The sequence below is a fragment of the Mytilus galloprovincialis genome, chromosome 5, assembly GCF_965363235.1.
Source record: "Mytilus galloprovincialis chromosome 5, xbMytGall1.hap1.1, whole genome shotgun sequence".
NCBI lineage: Eukaryota > Metazoa > Mollusca > Bivalvia > Mytilida > Mytilidae > Mytilus > Mytilus galloprovincialis.
Window position 1 is genome coordinate 8,540,292 of NC_134842.1, and position 22,191 is coordinate 8,562,482.

Here is a 22,191-nt window from a genome sequence, read left to right on the forward strand (position 1 = left end):
TGCTGCCTTATTACTAGCTTGTAATCTCCATTCCTTGCTGAGAGGTCCCAGTTGGCGGTTTGGTGTTCAAGTAAGTGACCTCGCAGTAATTAAAAGTTAGTTCAAAGCCAATTACCACCATGCAACTACATATTATAAATAAATTGGGTGTTCCAAGACGAAACTACCAATCAGCACATTTGTTTTTGTAAGATGTCCTAATATACTTGCTAAAATCCACCTTATTTTGATTTTGTTGGATAGATGTCTCAGTGTAAATCATATACTATATATATCCATCTCTCCTTTCGTATGTTGCATTGTATGGCCCTGTTATTCAAAAGTTGTAGAATAAAAGTGTGTGCATATGTACAGACAATTGTTGTTTGGTCTTTTTTCTGTTTATAGTTTTTGCTTGACACGTCTTCTTTGGTTTATTTGTATTTGACAATGTGTGTGATCACCAACAAAAACAAATCTTTGACCATTCAAATTCTTATAAAGCAGAAGTAATACATGGTGCTTCGCAATTGCAAGCATTGCTATCCTGTTTTTCTCATGACAACCGTCATACTTGGTAGTATCAGTGACTTGTGTAATCGAATTTGTGCAACATAGTTTTGACTAGGGCCCGAACTGAGAGAGTTGAAATCAAACTAGACTATGACATTAATCAAAAGTCCTGAATGGAAGACACTGAAAATAACATCAAATTTTAAATTAAGAACCCTATAAATTACTTTGTATGCCTGTATAGTGAAAGAAACCCTACAAAGCCATGGCACATGTAACGTGTAATTATTTTAAAACCAGTTGTGAGATTTAGTGATATGCACTAAAAGAATTTCAATGTTTTATAATTACATTTGACTACGGAACTGCTTAAACATTTACATAGCAATGAATGTACTTTTAGATATACGCATTGTTTTCATATTTTAAAGATTTATAAAAAAAAAAATAGAAGTAGAGCCAGCAATGTACTTACATGTACATGCCGACCGTTTAAAGGAGTTACTGTCTTCTTTTGACTTTCCAACTTGAATTTTAAAACAAACAGGAACAACAATTGAATTCCTGTAATATACTATCTATTGATGAAAAAAAAGTTCTTTAAAATTATCCTATTTCAAACTACCTCAAGATTTTAAAATCGCCGCTTGATTATATTTAGTCCGGGTTGTAATGTCCGGTCCGGTTTTCAACTTTTAAATTATAACAACTTTCTTAACTTTAAACCTTCATTTCTTTCCCATACCCTAACCGTCTCTTGAAAAAGTGGTCTGCAAATCCGAAGAAATCATAGTAGAATCATAGTAAGTCACAAGTCTAGAGACTTATTATTTATCATTTTGTAGAATGATACGGTTTCTGATTTATAGGAGATACAATTTGTGTTATATATATGATAATTTACAATGAAAATTGAATCTTATCCATGTAACCAGAGAGCATGCTTCTTATCACAAAATTGCTTGTCTTTACTAGGACCTCTGGGTTACAAGGCTGTGTGTATACCGACTGAGTTAAGAAGTACTTCCTTACTTCAACTGCTTACGGCTGACAAAGTATCTACATCATTTACTTAAGGAAGCAATCCTATCACTAGTCCGAGATTACTCTGATACAAGGGCTGTTTTGCCAGACAAGTTGGGGCCATGGGATGTCAGAACTCATCCCATATCAAAAAGTGCATATTTGCCTATCCAAAACGGATGCACTGTTTCATTGCTTCTGGGGCCAACTGACGTCCTTGGAATTGTATATATCTGGCCTCAATTACTTATTCATTTTTCATATATCTCTTCATTTATGTAAGTTTCATCTACCTGTCAACCTTTATTTTCTCATATTTGGACAGGTTTCACAGTGATCCAACGATTCTGGTATTCAAACTTTCATTTTGAAAAATTTGTCATGTGATCATTGAGAAAAAGTAATTATAAGGCGCTATAGATTTTGGGAGCTGATTTATACAAATGACCCTAAGTTAGAATATATGTACATTTGAATTCATATTGACCTAGGGTCATTTGTTTAATAACTTCTCAAGCTATTTAGTTAACAAAGATCTTTCTAAAAAACTGAACAACACATATATAAATATTCTCACATTTTTTTTTAATCATAAGACTATTCAGAACAAAAATTCTGTAGGTCAACATGGTCAAATAAATAATATAAAAACTTCAGAATAAATTACAGACTTCATATATTAAAGAAGTATGTGATATCAATATTTTAAAAATAAATATAATTTAACAATTTATATTATTAAATACAAATCCTTATCTTTAACACAATAAAAGTACTTGTAATTGAAATGTAATTCAAAAGTAATTGAGCATTACCTGCTTTTTTCAATGTAATTAATTAAATTAACATTACATGTAATTAAAAAAATGCTCAATTACACATTACATTCAATTACATGGAAAATTGTAATGCATTACACTTAATTAGGGCCCCGCCAAAGGCGGGTCGCCCTATAGTGATCAGTCTGTCCGTCCGTCCGTAACACTTTGTGTCCGCTCCATATCTAGAGAACCATTATGATTTCATACTTTATACTTTACATGTTTATTAACCACCACCAGAGGGGTGTCATGATGTATGTACAACTTCCTAGGTCAAAGGTCAAGGTAAAAAAACTTTGGTTTCAGTTGACAACCCTGTGTCCTGTGGTGAAGATCGTGTCCGCTCTATATCTTGAGAACCGTTATGATTTCAAAGTTTATACTTGACATGTATATGAACCAACACCAGAGGGTGTGTCATAATTTATGAACGACTGCCTAGGGCAAAGTTCAAGGTCAAAAACTTTGGTTTCAGTTGACAACCCCATGTCCTATGGTAAAGATTGTGTCCGCTCTATATCTTGAGAACCGTTATCATTTTAAAGTTTATACCTGAAATGTATATAAACCAATATCAGAGGGTATGTCATAATTTATGTACAACTTCCTAGGTCAAGGTCAAAAACTTTGGTTTCAGTTGACAACCCCATGTCCTATGGTAAAGATCGTGTCCGCTCTATATCTTGAGAACCTTTATCATTTCAAAGTTTATACTTGACATGTTTATAAACCAACACCAAAGGGTGTGTCATAATTTATTTACAACTTCCTAGGTCAAAGGTCAAGGTCAAAAACTTTGATTTCAGTTGACAAACCCATGTCCTATGGTAAAGATACAATTTTTTAATGCACATTATTCACAGCGGGGCCCACAGAGATGGCTCCCATCTCAATGATATCTAGTTACCATTACATTTTTAATTACCCCATCCCTGATTCTAACACCTTGTTCATTCATGATGCAAGTAAACTAAATGTCTGAATGCTTGCGATTGTTATCATGGTTGGCTACTAAATGTTGAGACAATGTTTTAAAAGTAATTCTCTGACTGAATACAGGTTAGTCTTCACAGCTGGATTAGAGAATTTTCAACTCACCAGAACACAGCAATAATAAATTGTCGTCCTTCAAAACTGAAGATCAAACACAACACCTGTACTATCAGGAGTTCCCCCAGAGCAGTGTACTGGGTCCAATCCTATTCCTAGTATATATGGTTGTAAGGTGTATAAAAAAAAAATCACAAAAATATCCAACTCTGAGGAAAATTGAGAACAGAAAGTCCCTAATCAAATGTCAAAATCAAAAGCTCAAACACATCAAACAGATGGATAACAAGTGCCATATTCCTGACTTGATACAGTCATCATGGTCATTGTCATTGGCTGAATAAAAAAGTATGTGTGTTTCATATTTCCCTACCTACCCTCTATTTTAAGCTTAGAAATAGCCTAGTAGACTTAATTTTTTGTGTGTCTTTTTTCAATAAGCACTGTTAAAAGTAAGAATTTCTCTCCACTATACACAATGTACAAAAAAAATTGTTAAATAAAAAAATGTTCCCTACCTACAATGACCTACCAACCCTATGTTTTTTTCAGAGATGTAATAGGAAACACACATTTTATTTTATTTGGCCTTATGTAGAAATTGGTGGATTAAACCTGGTTTTATAGCTAGCCAAACCTCTCACTATATGAAAGTCACATAAAATTCCATTATATTGATAACAATGTGTGAACAAAACAAATAAAAATGTCAAAACTAAGGGTACAGCAGTTAAGATTGTGTTATAATCTCAATCACTATAAAAACAAACAAATATGTAACAAAGAAACTGTCTGTTTGACAAATTTTGTCTGACCTTGACCTAAATTGCATGGTTCATTGGTCAATGTTAAGGTTTTTGTGGTTAGTTCTATTTTTCATATTAATACTTTTTTAAAAGCAAAAGGTTAACAATATATTACAAATGGAAGTTCTGAACAATGGTTCATCTGACCATGACCCCATTATCATGTTCTTTGGCCAATGTAAACTAAAATAGCAATATGTCAACTGAATCTTATTTCATTCAGTAAAATATAAGAATTACATATTGACTGTTTTCACAAAATCAACAAATGTGTATTTCAGTTTTAGTAATTGTTACTTTTCTACAGCACATGTGTCCTTTTTCAGTTCAGATGTATAACCTTTACAGTTTAAGCTAATCAAAGGATGGGAACAGCACTGAAACTTGGCCATGTGTGTCAGTATGCTAGATGTACAGGAAGACGATTACTGAGCTCTACCCAAGGGACAACTGCCCTACCCTATGATGTTATAGTTGTTGGTGGGGGCCATGCTGGAACAGAAGCAGCCTGTGCAGCAGCTAGAATGGGAGTGAAGACTTTATTAGTTACACACAAGTTTGAGACCATAGGTAAATTATAATGTCATTACATACAATGGTTGACTGCTACATATGTGTACTGTAAACACACTAATTTTATATAATCTAAGAATACATCAAGAAAATTTAAAAATCATGAAAATTAATTACCATGAAGTTGGCAAAGTATACATGTAATTGAAAACAAATTTGTTAACAGTATTTTATGTTGTTGTTTTTAAGAAATAATAACTTATTTTTTAAAATTACTTTCACCATTTCAGCAGGTTAGCAAAAAGGTACATGCATGCACAAAATATGTAAACACAAATGTGTTCACACAAGGGAGATATTTTACAAAAATATAATCAATTCAATGAATTAATTTATTTAGATATCGCTGAAAATTAACTAATTTTGGCTTTTTTTTTTTATGTAAAATGACGAGAAATAAAAAGTCTGCTTCTTATTTCTTTTTCTTTTTTATAAGGGATTTATTGAAATAATGTCCCCTACCAAAAGATAACAAAAAAAATTAAAGAAATCAACCTTGTATTGCTTTTTAACTAGTTTGACTACATTTGTTCCTTAGCAATAGTAGATTTCTGTGAGAATACAAAATTTTAGATTGAACCAAATAAAAATGGCAGCTACACAATTCTTTCAAATAACTTTCTTGTTACAAATAAATTACTAACTGTCATAGAATTTGAATGAACATATAACTTTTTTGAAAGCCATAATTATGCAATGTCAGAATAAACATTAAACAAAAAACTTTTATCAAAAGCATGAAAAAAAATCTGGTTTCCAAAAATCAAGACAGATTAAATAATATGAGCTGCGTCTGATAGAAATCGACCTTTTACAAGTGCATGTACACAGATACATGTATAAGACTTTGATCGATTTTGGACTAATTAAGATATAAAAGATGCATTTTGGTCCGTTTAAAAGGGTTATCTTCTTATAAAAACCTACTTTTGGAACAATTACAGACTTTCCGTAGAAATTATTTCAACCCAAAATAGGTTAACAGAAGTATTGATTTTCGTTTGCATAAGGTCGATTTCTATCCGACGCAGCTCATTTGAACAATTTCAATGCCTATAAATTATATTTTATGAATATTATGTTATATTATTCAGGTGAAATGTCCTGTAACCCATCATTTGGAGGAATAGGTAAAGGTCATCTCATGAAAGAAATAGATGCTTTAGATGGAGTGTGTGCCAGAATCTGTGGTAGGTATATGTTTTTCAGAGTTCTTCTTTGAGTTTTGAAATACCTAATTATAAAGTTTTTCAAAAACAGATTGAACAGAACCAAAAATGGAGTCAGACATTTCAGCATTTGAAGTCTTGATTTAGTGGTAGAAATAGAATGCAGAAAATAGCATAGGATTGGGTGATGATAATGTTTTTAACGACTTTTACTGGCAATACAGCCCTTGTTGCGTGCCGGAGGTAATTGCTGAGTATTGAATATTTCCTGTTGCAGTTGGTCAAGAACAGGAGGTGGATCCGGTGTAATAAGCTATACGCTAACTAAACAAATTAACACACTAAGTTTTCATTATTATCTGCAGCCTCCATCTTTTTATCAAATTTTGACCTATTTTAAAGTTTTCATTTGATTTTTAAAAGTATTTATATTGACATTCAAATGAAGATTGATGAGGCTGAATTGATGGTTGCTATATAAGGGGAGATAACTCTGACAGATTATTATTTTAAAGAGAATGCAAAGCAAATTTAATTTCAATTTTGTTAAATACTTATATGAAATGAAAACAAGCTCTGTTATTTCCATTATAAAGACCCTCCTTAAGTCTGAACATTTTCTTTTATATATCAGAGATTCACCATGATAGATGTCTACAATACAAACGATATCTTTTACTTTTTCAGATAAATCGGGTATACAGTATAGAATACTGAACAAAAAGAAGGGACCTGCTGTGTGGGTAAGATGTTATTGTAAAATGTCCTGATTGACCTATGGTCAGGTCTTAATAATACATAACTATAAAAAAAAAAAAAAAAAAAACATTTTCACTGACTCCAAGATTATTTAATTCTGATTTCTGGAAATGAGAATTAAAATTATTGACCATTATTTCTGCTTCAAACAACCATAGTGATTGTGACAAAAATGTTGGTTATTGATTTGGGGATGTACGGCGGGCGGGCGGGTGGACGGACGGGAGAGCGGGAGGGCGGGCGGCAATCAAATGTTGTCCGTACATTTACTCATGAACCGTTCAACCAAAGCTTTTAAAATTTTAATATGTTGTTACTGACAACAAAATGAAGGTCAAGTTCAATAATGACGATTTTCACTTTTACCGTTCAGGAGTTATGGTTCTTGAAAGATTGAAAAATGGTGTTTCCAGTCATGTCCGTGCATTTACACATGAACTGTTCAACCAAAGCTTCCCAAATTTTAATATGTTGTTACTGATGACAAAATGGAGGTCAAGTTCAATAATGACGATTTTCACTTTCACCGTTCAGGAGTTATGGTTCTTGAGAGATTGAAAAATGGCGTTTCCAGTCGTGTCGGTGCATTTACTCATGAACTGTTCAACCAAAGCTTTTCAAATTTAAGGCTTCATCGTTTGTTACATTCATTTTGACAATTGATGCTATGAAAATGTATGAGCAAACAGAGACTTTGTCAAGAAGTGTCAAATAGAGGAAGTAAATTATTAAGCCTTAGACTTAATTTTGAGAAATAAACAAATAACCTTTATATGTGATATAATTTCCATGTCATTAGATAGAACCATTAAACTTTCTACCTTATATTTTAAGGGCCCTAGAGCACAGATAGACAGGATGCTATATAAGAAACACATCCAAGAAGAAGTGGAGACCACAGCAAACCTAGCTATAGAAGTGTCCCCAGTCGAAGATCTGATTTTGAAAACAGCTACACACCCTAGTCATGATTTAATGAAACAAGAATGTTGTGGTGTAAAACTGGGTAATGATAATATTGTACAAATGAATCAATGACAGTGTAGTGTTTGATATCAGCAAGACTCCATCTAGCATAACAACACAAAAATCTTAACAAAATTGTACTAGACACACCATTGTCCCTGTTATTTGTCTGCATTTTCTTTGAAAAAAAACCCCAATTTTTCTAAATTATAGGATTACTAAAATTAACTCATCTCTGAGACGTTAATTCTTTAAAGTTTTATATGAAAGTTAAAAAGAATATTTTGTTGGCTAAATCAGTAAAATGATATAGTAATGCTTTTATATAATGAATTATTATTCATGTTTATTCTGGGTTTTTCCCAACCTCAAATTAATATAATGATACGTTCTTTGTCTGTTTATACAAGAAAAATAAAAAGACTTGGTATGCTAGCCAACGAGAAAACTCTCAACCGGAGACAAATGCCATAGGTTCATCACACTGTTGAGATAAATAAAAGTACCACAAATTGTCATTGATCATTATAACCTCTGGTTTAGATTCAAGATTTTATTGTTTGCAGGTGATGGTAAAGAAATATATGGCAAAACTGTAATACTAACAGCGGGCACATTTTTGAGAGGAAGTATAAATATTGGTTTAGATGTCATCCCAGCTGGCCGACTAGGAGATCAGCCTGCCATTGGTCTGGCTAAAAGTATTGAAAATGCAGGATTTACAATGGGTAGACTGAAAACAGGTACTGTATAGTTCTGTAAGCAATTCACTGCAGTGGATATCTTAATGTTAGACCAGTCAACAGATAATGTTGGTTAAATATCCCTAAAAATCCAATATTTCCTTAATCTAACTAAACACTGATAAGTCAACAGTATGTAAAGTCTCATTATTAGTGTCCTGAGGTTATGAGTTTGGAACCAACTTGTGGTAAGGTGTGTTAGACTTGGATCTCAATAAACTAGAATTACAAGTTTTCATTTAAAGATGGTGGTTCTCCAGGTTCCTCCACAAGTAAAAACTAGCCTGTATCAAATAGCGCAGAGTGCCGAAAGTGGCATTAAAACCAACAATCAATCAATCAATCAAAATTGAACCATTATCAGATTTACTTCTAGGAGCATTATTAGGACTAGATTGTGAGAATTTCTATGCTAATGACTGAAATTTGATGTTTACTGTCTCTTTTGTGACTTAACATACAGTTTTATTTATAGGTACACCACCTAGATTAGATGGTAAGACAATTGATTTCTCCAAAACAGAAATAAAGTATGGCGATGATCCTCCCGAACCATTCTCCTTCATTAATGATCAAGTATGGATTAAGGTCAGTGTGACATATGTTGAAGTATAAGAAATAATTCATGGCAGCCATCGATTTGTTTTCCTTAAATCATGGGTGTGGCATTTATATTCATATATTTTGTCCTGATCAACAGCAAGGGGTAAAATAAGAGTGAAAATTTATGCACAACCCATGATTAAATGAAAACAAAACTATGGGACAACTCTCCTCAACAGACCAAATAACACAGAAATGAACAATTATCAGTCACCATATGATTTTCAACAATGAGCAAAGCCCATACTGTATAGTTGGGTATAAAAGGCCCTGAAATAACAAATGTAAATCAATTCAAACAAGAAAACTAACGGCCTAAAAAATGAACAAAAAAAAAATATGTAACACAGCAACAACAACAACCACTGAATAACAGGCTTTTGACTTGGGACAGGAACATACATACATAATATGGTGGGGTTAAACATGTAAGCAGGATCCTTATAGCTTTTTTTAGATTTTCTGTGAAAGGATTTGCTCATTATCATTATAGTGACTTTGATGTTTTATTTTTCTGGTAGATCGTAATGAAATATAAAAATTGAATAATAATTGCTATTATTTTTTTCTATAAATAGGCTTGCGATCAGGTGATATGTCACATGACAAGAACCAATGAAAAAGTAGATAGAATATGTATGGAGACTTTACACCTAAACAGACATGTACATGAAGAAGTAAATGGTCCAAGGTAACATTGGGTGTTAGCTGTAAATCTGTGTGTGTGTGTTTCTGTTGTTTTATTGACTCTTGACACCAGCAGTTGTGTATTTCTAAACTTCAAGTTAATGCAAGGCCAGTCATGAAACCAGAATAACTACCCAGGTATATGGAATCAGCATATGAATAGAATAAAGGCTGATGAATCAAAACCTATATTCTTCTCTTGAAGGCACCATGAAAATTGAATAACCAATTTAGAGTCCTTTTAACTTGTTATAAAAAGTTTTTCTGGGTTAACAAATCATCAGTTCACACTTATAGTTCTGTCTTTCAGTTTCAAGTCTATTTCTATTATAATGGAGTTCTTGCCAAACTCCGGTAAATTGGTTAAATAACACATTCAATTTGAGGAAAAAATATTTGGCAAACAATTTCTACCTTCAAACTTAATTCAGCCATTGTAGTATGGTTGATAGAATTCCTGTTTTTAAAGAAGTAAATTGTGAAGTGAAAAGTAAAAATAAAGTTTTTATGCAACCTGTAGATTGAAAAACATCCAGTTTATGTAATATATATTAAAATAGCATGTTGGAAAAACAATATATTTTGGCTATATATTGAAGTAAGACCAGTTTTATTTAGTAAAAAACTTAAATGCCTTAACATACATGTTAACATATCCATAATAGAATAAATAACCAAGCACCTGTTTCACTTGTAATAATGTTCAGTTGTTTGGTTGGAGATTTTGCATTATCTTTCTTTGTTCATTTCTTGTTTCACAGTCATACCATATATCTGTTTTCAGTAAACTTGACTAAATCAATGATATAAAAGTATCAGTACATAGCATTAATGAAATCTGTGACAAATGTATTTTTTGTCTATGTTTCACCATTTCTAGAGTTTATTTATAGCGATTCCCTAAATATATGTAAAGCTAATTGATGTTTCAATATTTCTGGTTTAATTGAATTTAGTAATAATAAAATTCTGACTTAAACCAAAATATTGATAAAAAGACAATTTTATTGAATCATTATACAAATATTTTTCCAATGTGAGCAAATGTTTGATTTGTTCTTAAACTTAATGTTTGATTACACTAAAAACAAATGTCTAAATTTTTAAATATTTTATTTGACCTACTTAATTAGAGTCACTATATTACATGTAAAATGTTGAAAGCAAGTTTGATTTTCCAATAAAAACCTCAGAACTGTCAAAGTAAAGGATTGTTAGTGGTAGAAGTTTATGGCTAGATAAACAACGACATGTGCTTCTTAAAGTTCTACAAAAGACCCACATCCTTTCATCAAAGGGTTCAGTTCTATTCAAAATGTCACAGGAAACTGGTCCTGTTGCAATTCTATATTCAAAAGTGCAACCAAAATAAGTTCATTTTAAAAGATACCGTTTCAATTACAACAATATTTTAATTTTTTTTAAATAATATTTGGTTACATCATATAAGTCCTTGTTAGTCAGTTGATATTGATTAGTAATTTCATTACATAAGTATGAAATAATGTTATTTTGACAATTAATAAGTTCCTTGATTGTAATGCTGATGTAAGAAGATCAATAGCAAATCTTTTGTTAAAGGGACCTTGAATATCCTAACGAGAATTTCTCTGATGAATCAGAATGGAAAACAAAAGCTTCAGTCCTGTAGTCAATAGAACCTGCAGTAGTATTTTTCAAGATAAAGACTACTTTAAGTGGATATCGATAGTTTTCTGGTTTGATTTGTTTTGCATTTGTCATTTCAGGGCCTTTTACAGCTGACTATGGGGTAAAGGCTTTGCTCATTGTTTAAGGCCATACAGTAACCTATAGTAGTTAATTTCTATGTCATTTGGTTTCTAGTAGAGATTTGTTTCTTTGGTAATCATACCACTTTTTTTAATTTTATGCCCCACCTACGATAGAAGAGGGGCATTATGTTTTCTGGTCTGTGCGTCCATTTGTCCGTCCATCCTTCCGTTCGTTCGTCTGTTCGTTCGTTCAGGTTAAAGTTTTTGGTCAAGGTAGTTTTTGATGAAGTTGAAGTCCAATCAACTTCAAACTTATTACACATGTTCCCTATGATATGATCTTTCTAATTTAATTGCCAAATTAGACTTTTGATCCCAATTTCACGGTCCACTGAACATAGAAAATGATAGTGCAAGTTTCAGGTTAAAGTTTTTGGTCAAAGTAGTTTTTTATTTAGTTGAAGTCCAATCAACTTGAAACTTTGTACACATGTTCCTTAGTTTATGATCTTTCTAATGTAAATGCCAAATTATATTTTTTATCCCAATTTCACGGTCCAATGAACATAGAAAATGATAATGGGAGTGGGGCATCCATGTACTATGGACACATTCTTGTTATATTCTAAAAAAATGTTATTCAAGGCAATAATGATTTTTGCAGATCTATTGCAGTACCAAAAATATAGGTGTCTCATTGCTTTTTCTCACTTATGTTGAAAATGACTTCCCTTGTTAATCAGTTACTGTAAAACAAATTTCTTCTCTCAGTTTAAAAAATAGGTCTAAGTTCTTCTTGGACAAATCATAATATGAGCTGCACTGGTTAGAAATCAGCCTTAAGCAAGTGCACATATACATGTATATTAAACTTTGGTTGATTTTGGAACAGTCAAATGCCAAATAAAAGATGAATTTTCATCTGTTTTGAAAGGTTCTTATAACAACTCATTTTTTAAACAAACATAGACTTTTGTAGAGATTCACCATCATTAGAGACTCTCAAAGACAAATATTTTAAAGCCAACAAATTGTAATGAAACATATATATATTAAAATGTAGAGAGTTGTTAAAATTTAAACGTCACAATGTTACAATAACAGTTATTAATAGCAACTGAAAGTGAAAGTTCATTGTAAGTATGTAAATAAACTATAAAAAGAAATTAAAATAAAATGTATTTGTTGTGAAATTGTTTGTTCAAATTATTCTGCCAACATGTGTTTGTCCTCTTGCATCGTGGAAAGAATAATACAATAAGTTGTCAGGGTGTGTAATAAATTTCTGCAGCAGTCCCTAAAGTGTTGTTGTTATAAGACTCTCTACATTTTATGTTTTTTATCATAACGACCCTGCATACTCCCGGGTATCCACTTTATGGACTCTAACGTACTACAGACTCACCAGGCGTTGGTTCACTTTCGTTTGTAATTGATATATATATTAAGAATATATTTTCACAGTAGTAATGGATAAAAATAGAGAATACTGATACAAATAATTAACTTTATAAAATTCAATCATTGGCCTATAAATGGTATGTTACATAAAATGATTATAAATAGACATTTATAAGTAACGAACAGCTATGAATATATAAGTGAAGGTCTTGAGAAACAATGATAGTCTGTCAGAAGGGGACGATAAATGGCTGACTCGTGTTAAGAGAGAGCCACATAAAACACACCCTTGTAGATTTCAAAATAGAGCAGGCTAATACAATTACAAGGCAGCACTCGCATCTGCAAAGTGGAAAGGGATTAATATAAGTTGAAATCCACTAGAAATAAATATGTTTAAACTAAGTGAATGAAAAATTGAAAGACACATAAGCTAGAAAAAAAAAATAAGACTCATATGTCACAATCTTTGAAAAATAACTAATTCACCAGTGATCTGACACTGCTGGTTAGATGACAAGATTCAAGATCAATAATTAATTAAATTTTCGTTTAAAAAGCATTGGCCATCAACCTCTTCAGCTTAGTAGACACCTAATCATTAATAACAAATGATCTGAATAAAATCAATGCTTATAAACCAGATTAAGATCATTTTTCAATGACTTTGTCCACTTAAATTAAATCTTGTGTTCAAAGACATGATAAATGTCTTGATTTAGTGAAAAACTGGTGTTGTTATATTGGTTGTTTTGATGGAAACCAGAGACAAATAATTCGTTGAGATGAAAAAAATGGCAAAAGGTGCCTTATGGTGCAGACAAAGAGTTAAAAGGTTCAAAAGCTTTTTATAGAGGATGTCTGGCGATGAAATTCACTATTTTTGACACTTTGAATAATCAATATTTGGATCAATTTTAACTTACCAGAGTGTAATTTGTTTTGTTATATTTAACAAGATTTCCCAACTGCATTTGGTTAGCTAGATAGTGCTTTGTATAATTGGAAAACATCAAAGTGGAGTTTAAAAATGTGCATATAAAGGTCATTGTCATTTGAACATGAGTTATTTGTTTTCAATTGCTGAAATGTAATAGAAAGGATAAATTTCAGTAATCAGTCTTGTTTAAGGCAATGAGAAGCTTAAAAAACATTGAAAAGTGATAAAAAAAGGAATGCATCTAACAAACAATATAGTGTTGTCAACTCACAGGACAAATACACAATATGATGTTAGCAATATTTTTCAAATAGAAGTGTTAGCAAAAGTTTCAAATGATGATAGAATGGCAAACATTTCAACTTTTTTTAAAAAATTGCAAATCTGGGAATGTGGACCTAGCACATTTGTCATTTTCTGTTTTAATTTTAACATTTTAAATATTAACTTTAAGTTACAATCTGTCTTCCTAACTTGCAATTTTATTTTAGCCGAAGCTATATAAACAACTCCAACAGTGATTCTGTAGACAGTAGAATAAGTGGCTTTTTTTTGGCATGTTTCTGAAGCAACAAGTTAAAGTGTTACAAAAGCATGTGTAGATTACATAATGCCAACAATCATGTGAATTCCCTCTTTGTTTTCAGGAACAGCTGATAGTACTTTATTATATAGCTTGTTTCTTCATTAGAAAGTAATTTATAAAAGTACAGGGCGAAATATATGTTGAATGAAGGTAGAGAGAACTGTTTCAGTGGTGGAACCAGAAATTTCATATGACTTTTTTCTATTGACTGCCTAACAGGGAGCCATTCATGCTTCAGTGATTCCCTCTTTATAATGAACCAAATTATTCCTACAAAAGGGGGAGGCCTCCTGGGCCCCTCTTAATTTGCCTCCGTGTTTTGACAGTGACAAGCAAATCATTAGTTGATGATCATTTATTCATTTGTTCATCAGTCATTCATAAAGTTTGGCTTTGATATCAAAGAATGGTTTGAAGGTCAGGCTTAAAAGCAAATTCTTCTCTTCTTGTTTTTTTTCTTTCATTGTTAATTAATTGCCCATGCAATTCACAATGATTCAGGAGTGGTGTTGCTGAAGGGACACGTTAGTAAACAAGACATTCTGGCTTGTTCATAAACATCATGGGGTTTTCTCATTATTGAAGGCCAAACATGACCTATAATTGCTAACTTTCATGTCATTTAACTGACAAGTAATTTGTCTGTATGTTGATGCAGATTGTTATATGTATGAATTTATCTCCTTGAACCTTAGAGTTTTTGATTTAAAAGTCTTTCACTACTGCAGACTATTAACAGTATACATGTATACACCAGCATCTGTACCAAATGTTCATCATTGAATTATTCCAATCTATCTTATTTAATAGTAACTTATCTTGTGATTAGTCATATAGATATACATTAAAATGTCAAAATACAAATTAATTCCACCATTCAAGTTAATATATAGCCAATCAAATAATTATATTGTACAGATGTCTTATAAGTTTTGTATAAATCATCCAGATATAAAAGAGAATTAATTTTAAACACCTGTGAGGATACCGTTAAGGGAGGTAACCACTGTAGATTACTTTTTTTTTCAGTCAGTCTTTTTTAAGTTCCATGTTAAACCATAATGTTTTTCTTTTGGATTATTTTTGTTACATATAAAATTGAGAATGGAAATGGGGAATGTGCCAAAGAGACAACAACCCGACCATAGAAAAAAACAACAGCAGAAGGTCACCAACAGGTCTTCAATGTAGCGAGAAATTCCCGCACCCGGAGGCGTCCTTCAGCTGGCCCCTAAACAAATATATACTAGTGCAGTGATAATGAACGCCATACTAATTTCCAAATTGTACACAAGAAACTAAAATTAAAATAATACAAGACTAACAAAGGCCAGAGGCTCCTGACTTGGGACAAGCGCAAAAATGCGGCGGGGTTAAACATGTTTGTGAGATCTCAACCCTCCCCCTATACCTCTAGTCAATGTAGAAAAGTAAACGCATAACAATGCGCACATTAAAATTATATATTTGTTTTTCGTTCATTTTTTATACATTAATTCAATCAGGCCATTTTTTTTTTTCTGGTTTGAGTTGTTTTACATTTGTGATTTCTCTGCCTGTTTAAGCTGACTTTGTGGTATGAGCTTTGCTCATTGTTGAAGAACATACAGTGACCTTTAGCTGTTAATTCTGTGTCATTTGGTCTCAAGGGGAAAGTTGTGTCATTGGCAAACATACTACATCTTCTTATTTATATTGTGAACAATAACTAATTATGATGACCTTGTGTAATTCCATTAACTAATTATGATGACCTTGTGTAATTCCATTCCTGTGTCATTTGTACAGTCCAGGTTCCTTTCTTGTTTGGATTATATTTTTTTTCACATTTCATAATCCACAACTTTTTTATAGTTTTCTATGCAAGAATAATTTGCCCATCATTTTATTCTGAATAGTTACATGTAGGTGTGTACATCTTTGTCCTTTGGTCCCTAAATTGTCCAGTTGTCTCATTGGCATTTCATAGCACATCTTCTTTTTAGCTCATTTAACCCAAAAGGGTTAAGTTTCTCATCAGATGACAGTTGTCATCCCTTGTCTCTTCTGTAACTACTTTGCCAATAATTAATATCAGCACGGGCAGATCCAGCCATTTTGAAAAGAGGGGTTCCCAACCCAGGATAATGGGGGAGAGGGGTCCAATCATATGTCCCCATTAAAATGCATTGATTGTACAAAAAAAGGGGAGGGGTTCAAATCTCCAGTTTTCTGGATCCACCACTAATTGGGGTTTCATATGTCTTACCAACATGGCCCACATGGCTGTTAATAGAACTATACATTCTATTAATAGCCATGTGAGCCATGTTGGTAAGACATTTTTGTCAATTGTCTTGAAAACTGCTTCAATCTGTCAGGTATAAATATATTCAAAATGTTGAAATCTGCTCCTGCTGTCCATTTTCACAATATTGTCACATGACTTCATATTAAGAGTTATTGCTCTCAACTGATGATTTTTATCTTGGAAATGTGACACCTGAAATATGCCATATCTACTTGAAACCTAGAACACATCTGGGTCATATTGTGAACTTTTAAAATCATATGTCAAAGTATGGTTGTGACCCAGATTTTATGGTTCACTGAACTTGAACAATAATTCGAATTCTGCAATGGGAGTCTGTGTTTTATGGAGATATATTTTGATGCCCCGTCTAAGGGCATTGTGTTATCCCGTCTGGGTGTCCATTTGTTGTACCGTTCATCTGTTCATCCATCTGTCAGTTTAACTGTCTGTCCTGCTTCAGGTGAATGATTTTGGTGAAGCTAGTTTTTAATGAAGTTGAAGTCCAATCAACTAGAAACATAGTACACATGTTCCCTATGATAATGATATAATCTTTCTAGTTTTAATGCCAAATTAGATTTTTGACCTTAATTTCACAGTCAACTGAACAAAGAAAATGATAGTGTGAGTGGGGCATCTGTATACTATGGACACATTCTTGTTCTTGTTTTGTTTTTATTAAATTTCTTGATGTATGAATGAACTAAACTTGCTAATGCCATATGTTTAATGAATCTTCTTTCATGCATATGTTATTATATAGGATATTGTTAATGTGTAGATAATATTATATTGATTGGTTTCTAGTTTTTCATGAAGACACTTTGCACCTGCTAGCTGTTATTCATCCAGTACAGAAGTCATTTTTGTCGTGTCAGCATATAATTAAAGAGCTGTCATAAATTTGACCAGTTTGTCAAACCAGAACTTATTATAAGGTTATATGATAAAAAACATAAAGTTATACTCCACTTAGGGGCATGATGCCATTCGGTCTGTGTGTCTGTTTGTCAGTTACTTCAATCTGGTCAAGGTATTTTTTTATGAAGTTGAAGTCCAATCAACTTGAAACTTAGTGCAGATGTTTCTTGTGGTATGATCTTTCTAACTGTAATGCTTAATTAGAGTTTTGACTCCAATTTCAATTAGAAAATGATTGTAGGAGTGAGGCATCTATGTGATATGGACACATTCTTATTTACTCTTATATTAGCCTGACTTTATCTTAAAGTGTTAGAAAAAGGGGGATGTTCTATATACTTCATTGAACAGCAAGATGTCTGAAGGCTGGCCTAAAAATATATCTTGGAATTGTGCTTTTTTATTTTATCTATAACCAACATCCTTTTTGAGATGAACACTATATATGATAGCTATGAGCTATAGAATACTTGAGACAATATGTAAGAGTGTGTCCATGGCTATAGAATAATTGAGACAATATGTAAGAGTGTGTCCATGGCTATAGAATAATTGAGACAATATGTAAGAGTGTGTCCATGGCTATAGAATAATTGAGACAATATGTAAGAGTGTGTCCATGGCTATAGAATAATTGAGACAATATGTAAGAGTGTGTCCATGGCTATAGAATAATTGAGACAATATGTAAGAGTGTGTCCATGGCTATAGAATAATTGAGACAATATGTAAGAGTGTGTCCATGGCTATAGAATAATTGAGACAATATGTAAGAGTGTGTCCATGGCTATAGAATAATTGAGACAATATGTAAGAGTGTGTCCATGGCTATAGAATAATTGAGACAATATGTAAGAGTGTGTCCATGGCTATAGAATAATTGAGACAATATGTAAGAGTGTGTCCATGGCTATACAATAATTGAGACAATATGTAAGAGTGTGTCCATGGTTATAGAATAATTGAGACAATATGTAAGAGTGTGTCCATGGCTATCAGCCATCACTTATATATACTGTTGTTTGTCTTTCAGTTGTTCTTTGTTTTTTGCCATTATATTGTCAGTTTGTAAAACTATAAGTTTAAGTATCCCTTTGGTATCTTTTCTCTCTTTTAAAAATATGCTCAATCCAAACCATTTGATTTTTTCATGTTCTCTCGAAGTAAAGCCTATTTAGCTTGAAGGTAAATGTACAAAAAATTAAAAGTGCCATTGGTATGGTTTGTATGGGTGTGAACACTGTTTGTGTTTTTATTACATAACAATCATGTTCAGTACACCAAAGTTAAACAGAATGTTAAAAGAGAATCATTGAGGTTGTAGTGGCTTTATAATCAGATTGTAATGAAGGTATTTACAAATATCTTCCCTGTAGTTACATCAAGATAAAACTGATGAATGGCTGTTATGACATAAAAAGAATATCATTTTTATTTTGGAATTTATGAGATTTATTTTTAGCATAATATCTGTCTGATTTTATATTCATTGACTGAAAAAGAAATATGTTACATTTTAAATTAATTCTACATATGATACAAATATATTTTTTACAGGTTTTTAAGTTTTGCTGTTGGTAGCATAAATGTATAAATGATAAATGTTGATCAATATTATCATATCCCTTGTCCAATCCAGGCCTTACACTCAATATGAATATAAAGAGATGTGATGTATTTGTCAATGATAACAATCAAACAATACAAATAACAATAGGACATCAATAGAGGTCAAAATACTGTCTTCAATATTAGACAGACAATCGCATCTATACAATATATCACTTCTTAATTGTCCAGACTCCAAAAAAAATTGAACAAAGGCTGTGCGTTGAAGGCATACTTGGACCTATAATGGTTTACTTTTATAAATTGTCACTTGGATTGAGAGTTATCACATTGGCACTAATACAACATCTTATTATATCTACTGTAAATAAATTTGATAAAGTGACCTTTAATTGCTAACATCCAGTGAGTCCAATTGAATTTTTGTGGCGATCATGCCACATCTCTTTATTATCAATAAACATAGATAATCAAACTTAATTGCCATTAACGTAAAATGCTTTAAAATTATTACCACAAATATTGTTCCCAACACCAGCATGGGGAAAAAATGGTATTTATCAACCACCACCCCTTTTCAATCTCATACAATTTACATAAGTCTAGAACTTGCAATAGAAATTCATTGATTTGGTAACATTTTTCTCATCAACTGCTCATTGATATATGGTACTCTGTTTGATGCTTTTCCAGGTCCCTTAAAAGATAGTTTTGCTTCACTTCATTGGAAAAACCCATATATGTTCTAGCAAGTGAGATTGACGGTGTGTATAAGTCACCATTTAAGAACCTTGTATCAGCTGTTGGATTTTTGTCGAGCCTTTGACTTTAGTCGAAAAAGCGAGACTAAGCGATCCTACATTCCGTCGGCGTTGTCGTCGTCGGCGGCAGCGTCCACAAATATTCACTCTGTGGTTAAAGTTTTTGAAATTTTAATAACTTTCTTAAACTATACTGAATTTCTACCAAACTTGGACAGAAGCTTGTTTATGATCATAAGAAAGTATCCAGAAGTAAATTTTGTAAAAATAAAATTCCATTTTTTCCGTATTTTACTTATAAATGAACTTAGTTTTTCTGCGAGGAAACATTACATTCACTCTGTGGTTAAAGTTTTTAAAATTTTAATAACTTTCATAAACTGTCCTTGATTTGTACCAAACTTGGACAGAAGCTTGTTTATGATCATAAGATAGTATCAAGAAGAAAATTTTGTGAAAATAAATTTCCACTTTTCCGTATTTTACTTATAAACATGATAAATGGACTTAGTTTTTTTGCCAGAAACATAACATTCACTCTGTGGTTTAAGTTTTTAAAATTTTTATAATGTTCTTAAACTATCCTGGATTTCTACCAAACTTAGACAAAAGCTTGTTTCTGATCATAAGATATTATTCAGAAGTAAATTTTGTAAAAAAAAAATTCACTTTTTCTGTATTTTACTTATAAATGGACTTAGTTTTTCTTCCAGTTAACATTACATACAGTCTGCAGTTAAAGTTTATAAAACATTTATTAGATTCATAAACTATCCTGGATTTTTTACCAAACTTGGAAGCTTCTTTCAATCAAAAGACAGTATCGATAGGGAAATTTTTATTGATGTTTTTCCTCATTTTTGATGAGTCTGCAATTAACAGCAAAAGTAGGCGAGACACTGGGTTCCGTGGAACCCTTACGAATTTTTCTGATTTTGGTTGGATTTAAAAAACTTGTATTATGTTGTGGAATATTTGAATTTGAAATTCTAAGTATAATAAAATTGAGTATGGAAAATGGGAATGTGACAAAAAGGCAACAACCTGACCAAACAACAGAAAACTGGCGAAGGCCACCAATGGACGTCATACTAAACTCTGAAATATATAACTAAAATTAAAATCATACAAGACTAACAAAGGCCAGAGGTTCCTGACTTCTGACAGGCACAAAAATGTGGCCTTGTTAAACATTTTGTGAGATCTCAACCCTCCCCCTATACCTCTAGCCAATGTAGAAAAAAACAAACACAACAATACACACAGTAAATATAAAAAAGAAGATGTGGTATGATTGCCAATGAGATAACTATCCACAAAAGACCAAAATGACACAGACATTAACAACTATAGGTCACCGTACAGCCTTCAACAATGAGCAAAGCCCATACCGCATAGTCAGCTATAAAAGGCCACTCAGTTTAAATTATTTGCAAACCTTCTATTTCTTAGAGGTAAAAAAATCTCTAAATCCACAGGAATATATAAAACCAATGGGTCCTCCCTCATATAAAGTCTTTTAGAAACAAAAAAAATCACTAAATGAATTCCATTAACATTTAAACAGTATTGATCTCATGTTAGCCTGACATAATTGGTAGTTGCAATATGAATTTTGTATTATTGAGAAATATTTTGACTGAAATGACATATTAACATTACAGCAAAACCATAGGCTGTTAATTTAGAAATAAATGTAAGAACTAGATTTTACAACTGGCTAGTTATCATTCAAAGTAACGTTATATAATTAGTAATTAATGATTGTGATTTAAAACTATTTTAAATAAAAACTTTATTACAGTTTTCTCACCACAAGTTCACTATTCTAGTAAAGACTAAATTCTGAAATACTATTTTGTTTCTAGCATTTGTAGCCTTCATTACACAATCTATAGATAACATATCACATTCAAGCAATACAGCATTGTATTACTATGATGTTAAATTAAAGACCTCTGGAAGAATAAAGCATTCCTAATTAATAAAATGTAATTTGTGAATACATTTATCTCATTATGACATTGATTAGAAATAAGCATTAATTTTTGCATTTATAGAATCTTTTATCATAGTTCCTAATGAGAGTTTTGGGGGGATTGGAACATCCAAGCTACATTATTTTGTTTTCCCAAGTTTAAAAAAAATACCAGTTCACCTAAATATTTATGGCTTAAAATACCAGAAAATTAAATTTATGTTTTGAAAATCTTTTGCTGTGAAGTTAAATTTACTTCATTCAATTGTCAGAATCAGATTCATTTTTAAACTTGAAAGTTCAGAATTTGGTGAGTT

The 22,191-nt window shown here is 31.9% G+C and overlaps 1 protein-coding gene across 1 annotated transcript in view; it reads left to right on the forward strand.

The window, feature by feature from the left end:
* Positions 1 to 4,518: 4,518 nt before the first annotated feature.
* LOC143075072 (5-taurinomethyluridine-[tRNA] synthase subunit MTO1, mitochondrial-like) overlaps positions 4,519 to 22,191 on the forward strand; it is a gene marked incomplete at its 5' end in the record, with an annotated part of 97,942 nt that continues 80,269 nt past the window's right edge. The window contains 7 exon segments of the mRNA XM_076250332.1: positions 4,519 to 4,762; positions 5,860 to 5,955; positions 6,622 to 6,677; positions 7,528 to 7,699; positions 8,226 to 8,402; positions 8,878 to 8,990; positions 9,584 to 9,696. Coding sequence (XP_076106447.1) covers positions 4,558 to 4,762; positions 5,860 to 5,955; positions 6,622 to 6,677; positions 7,528 to 7,699; positions 8,226 to 8,402; positions 8,878 to 8,990; positions 9,584 to 9,696 — 932 coding nt within the window.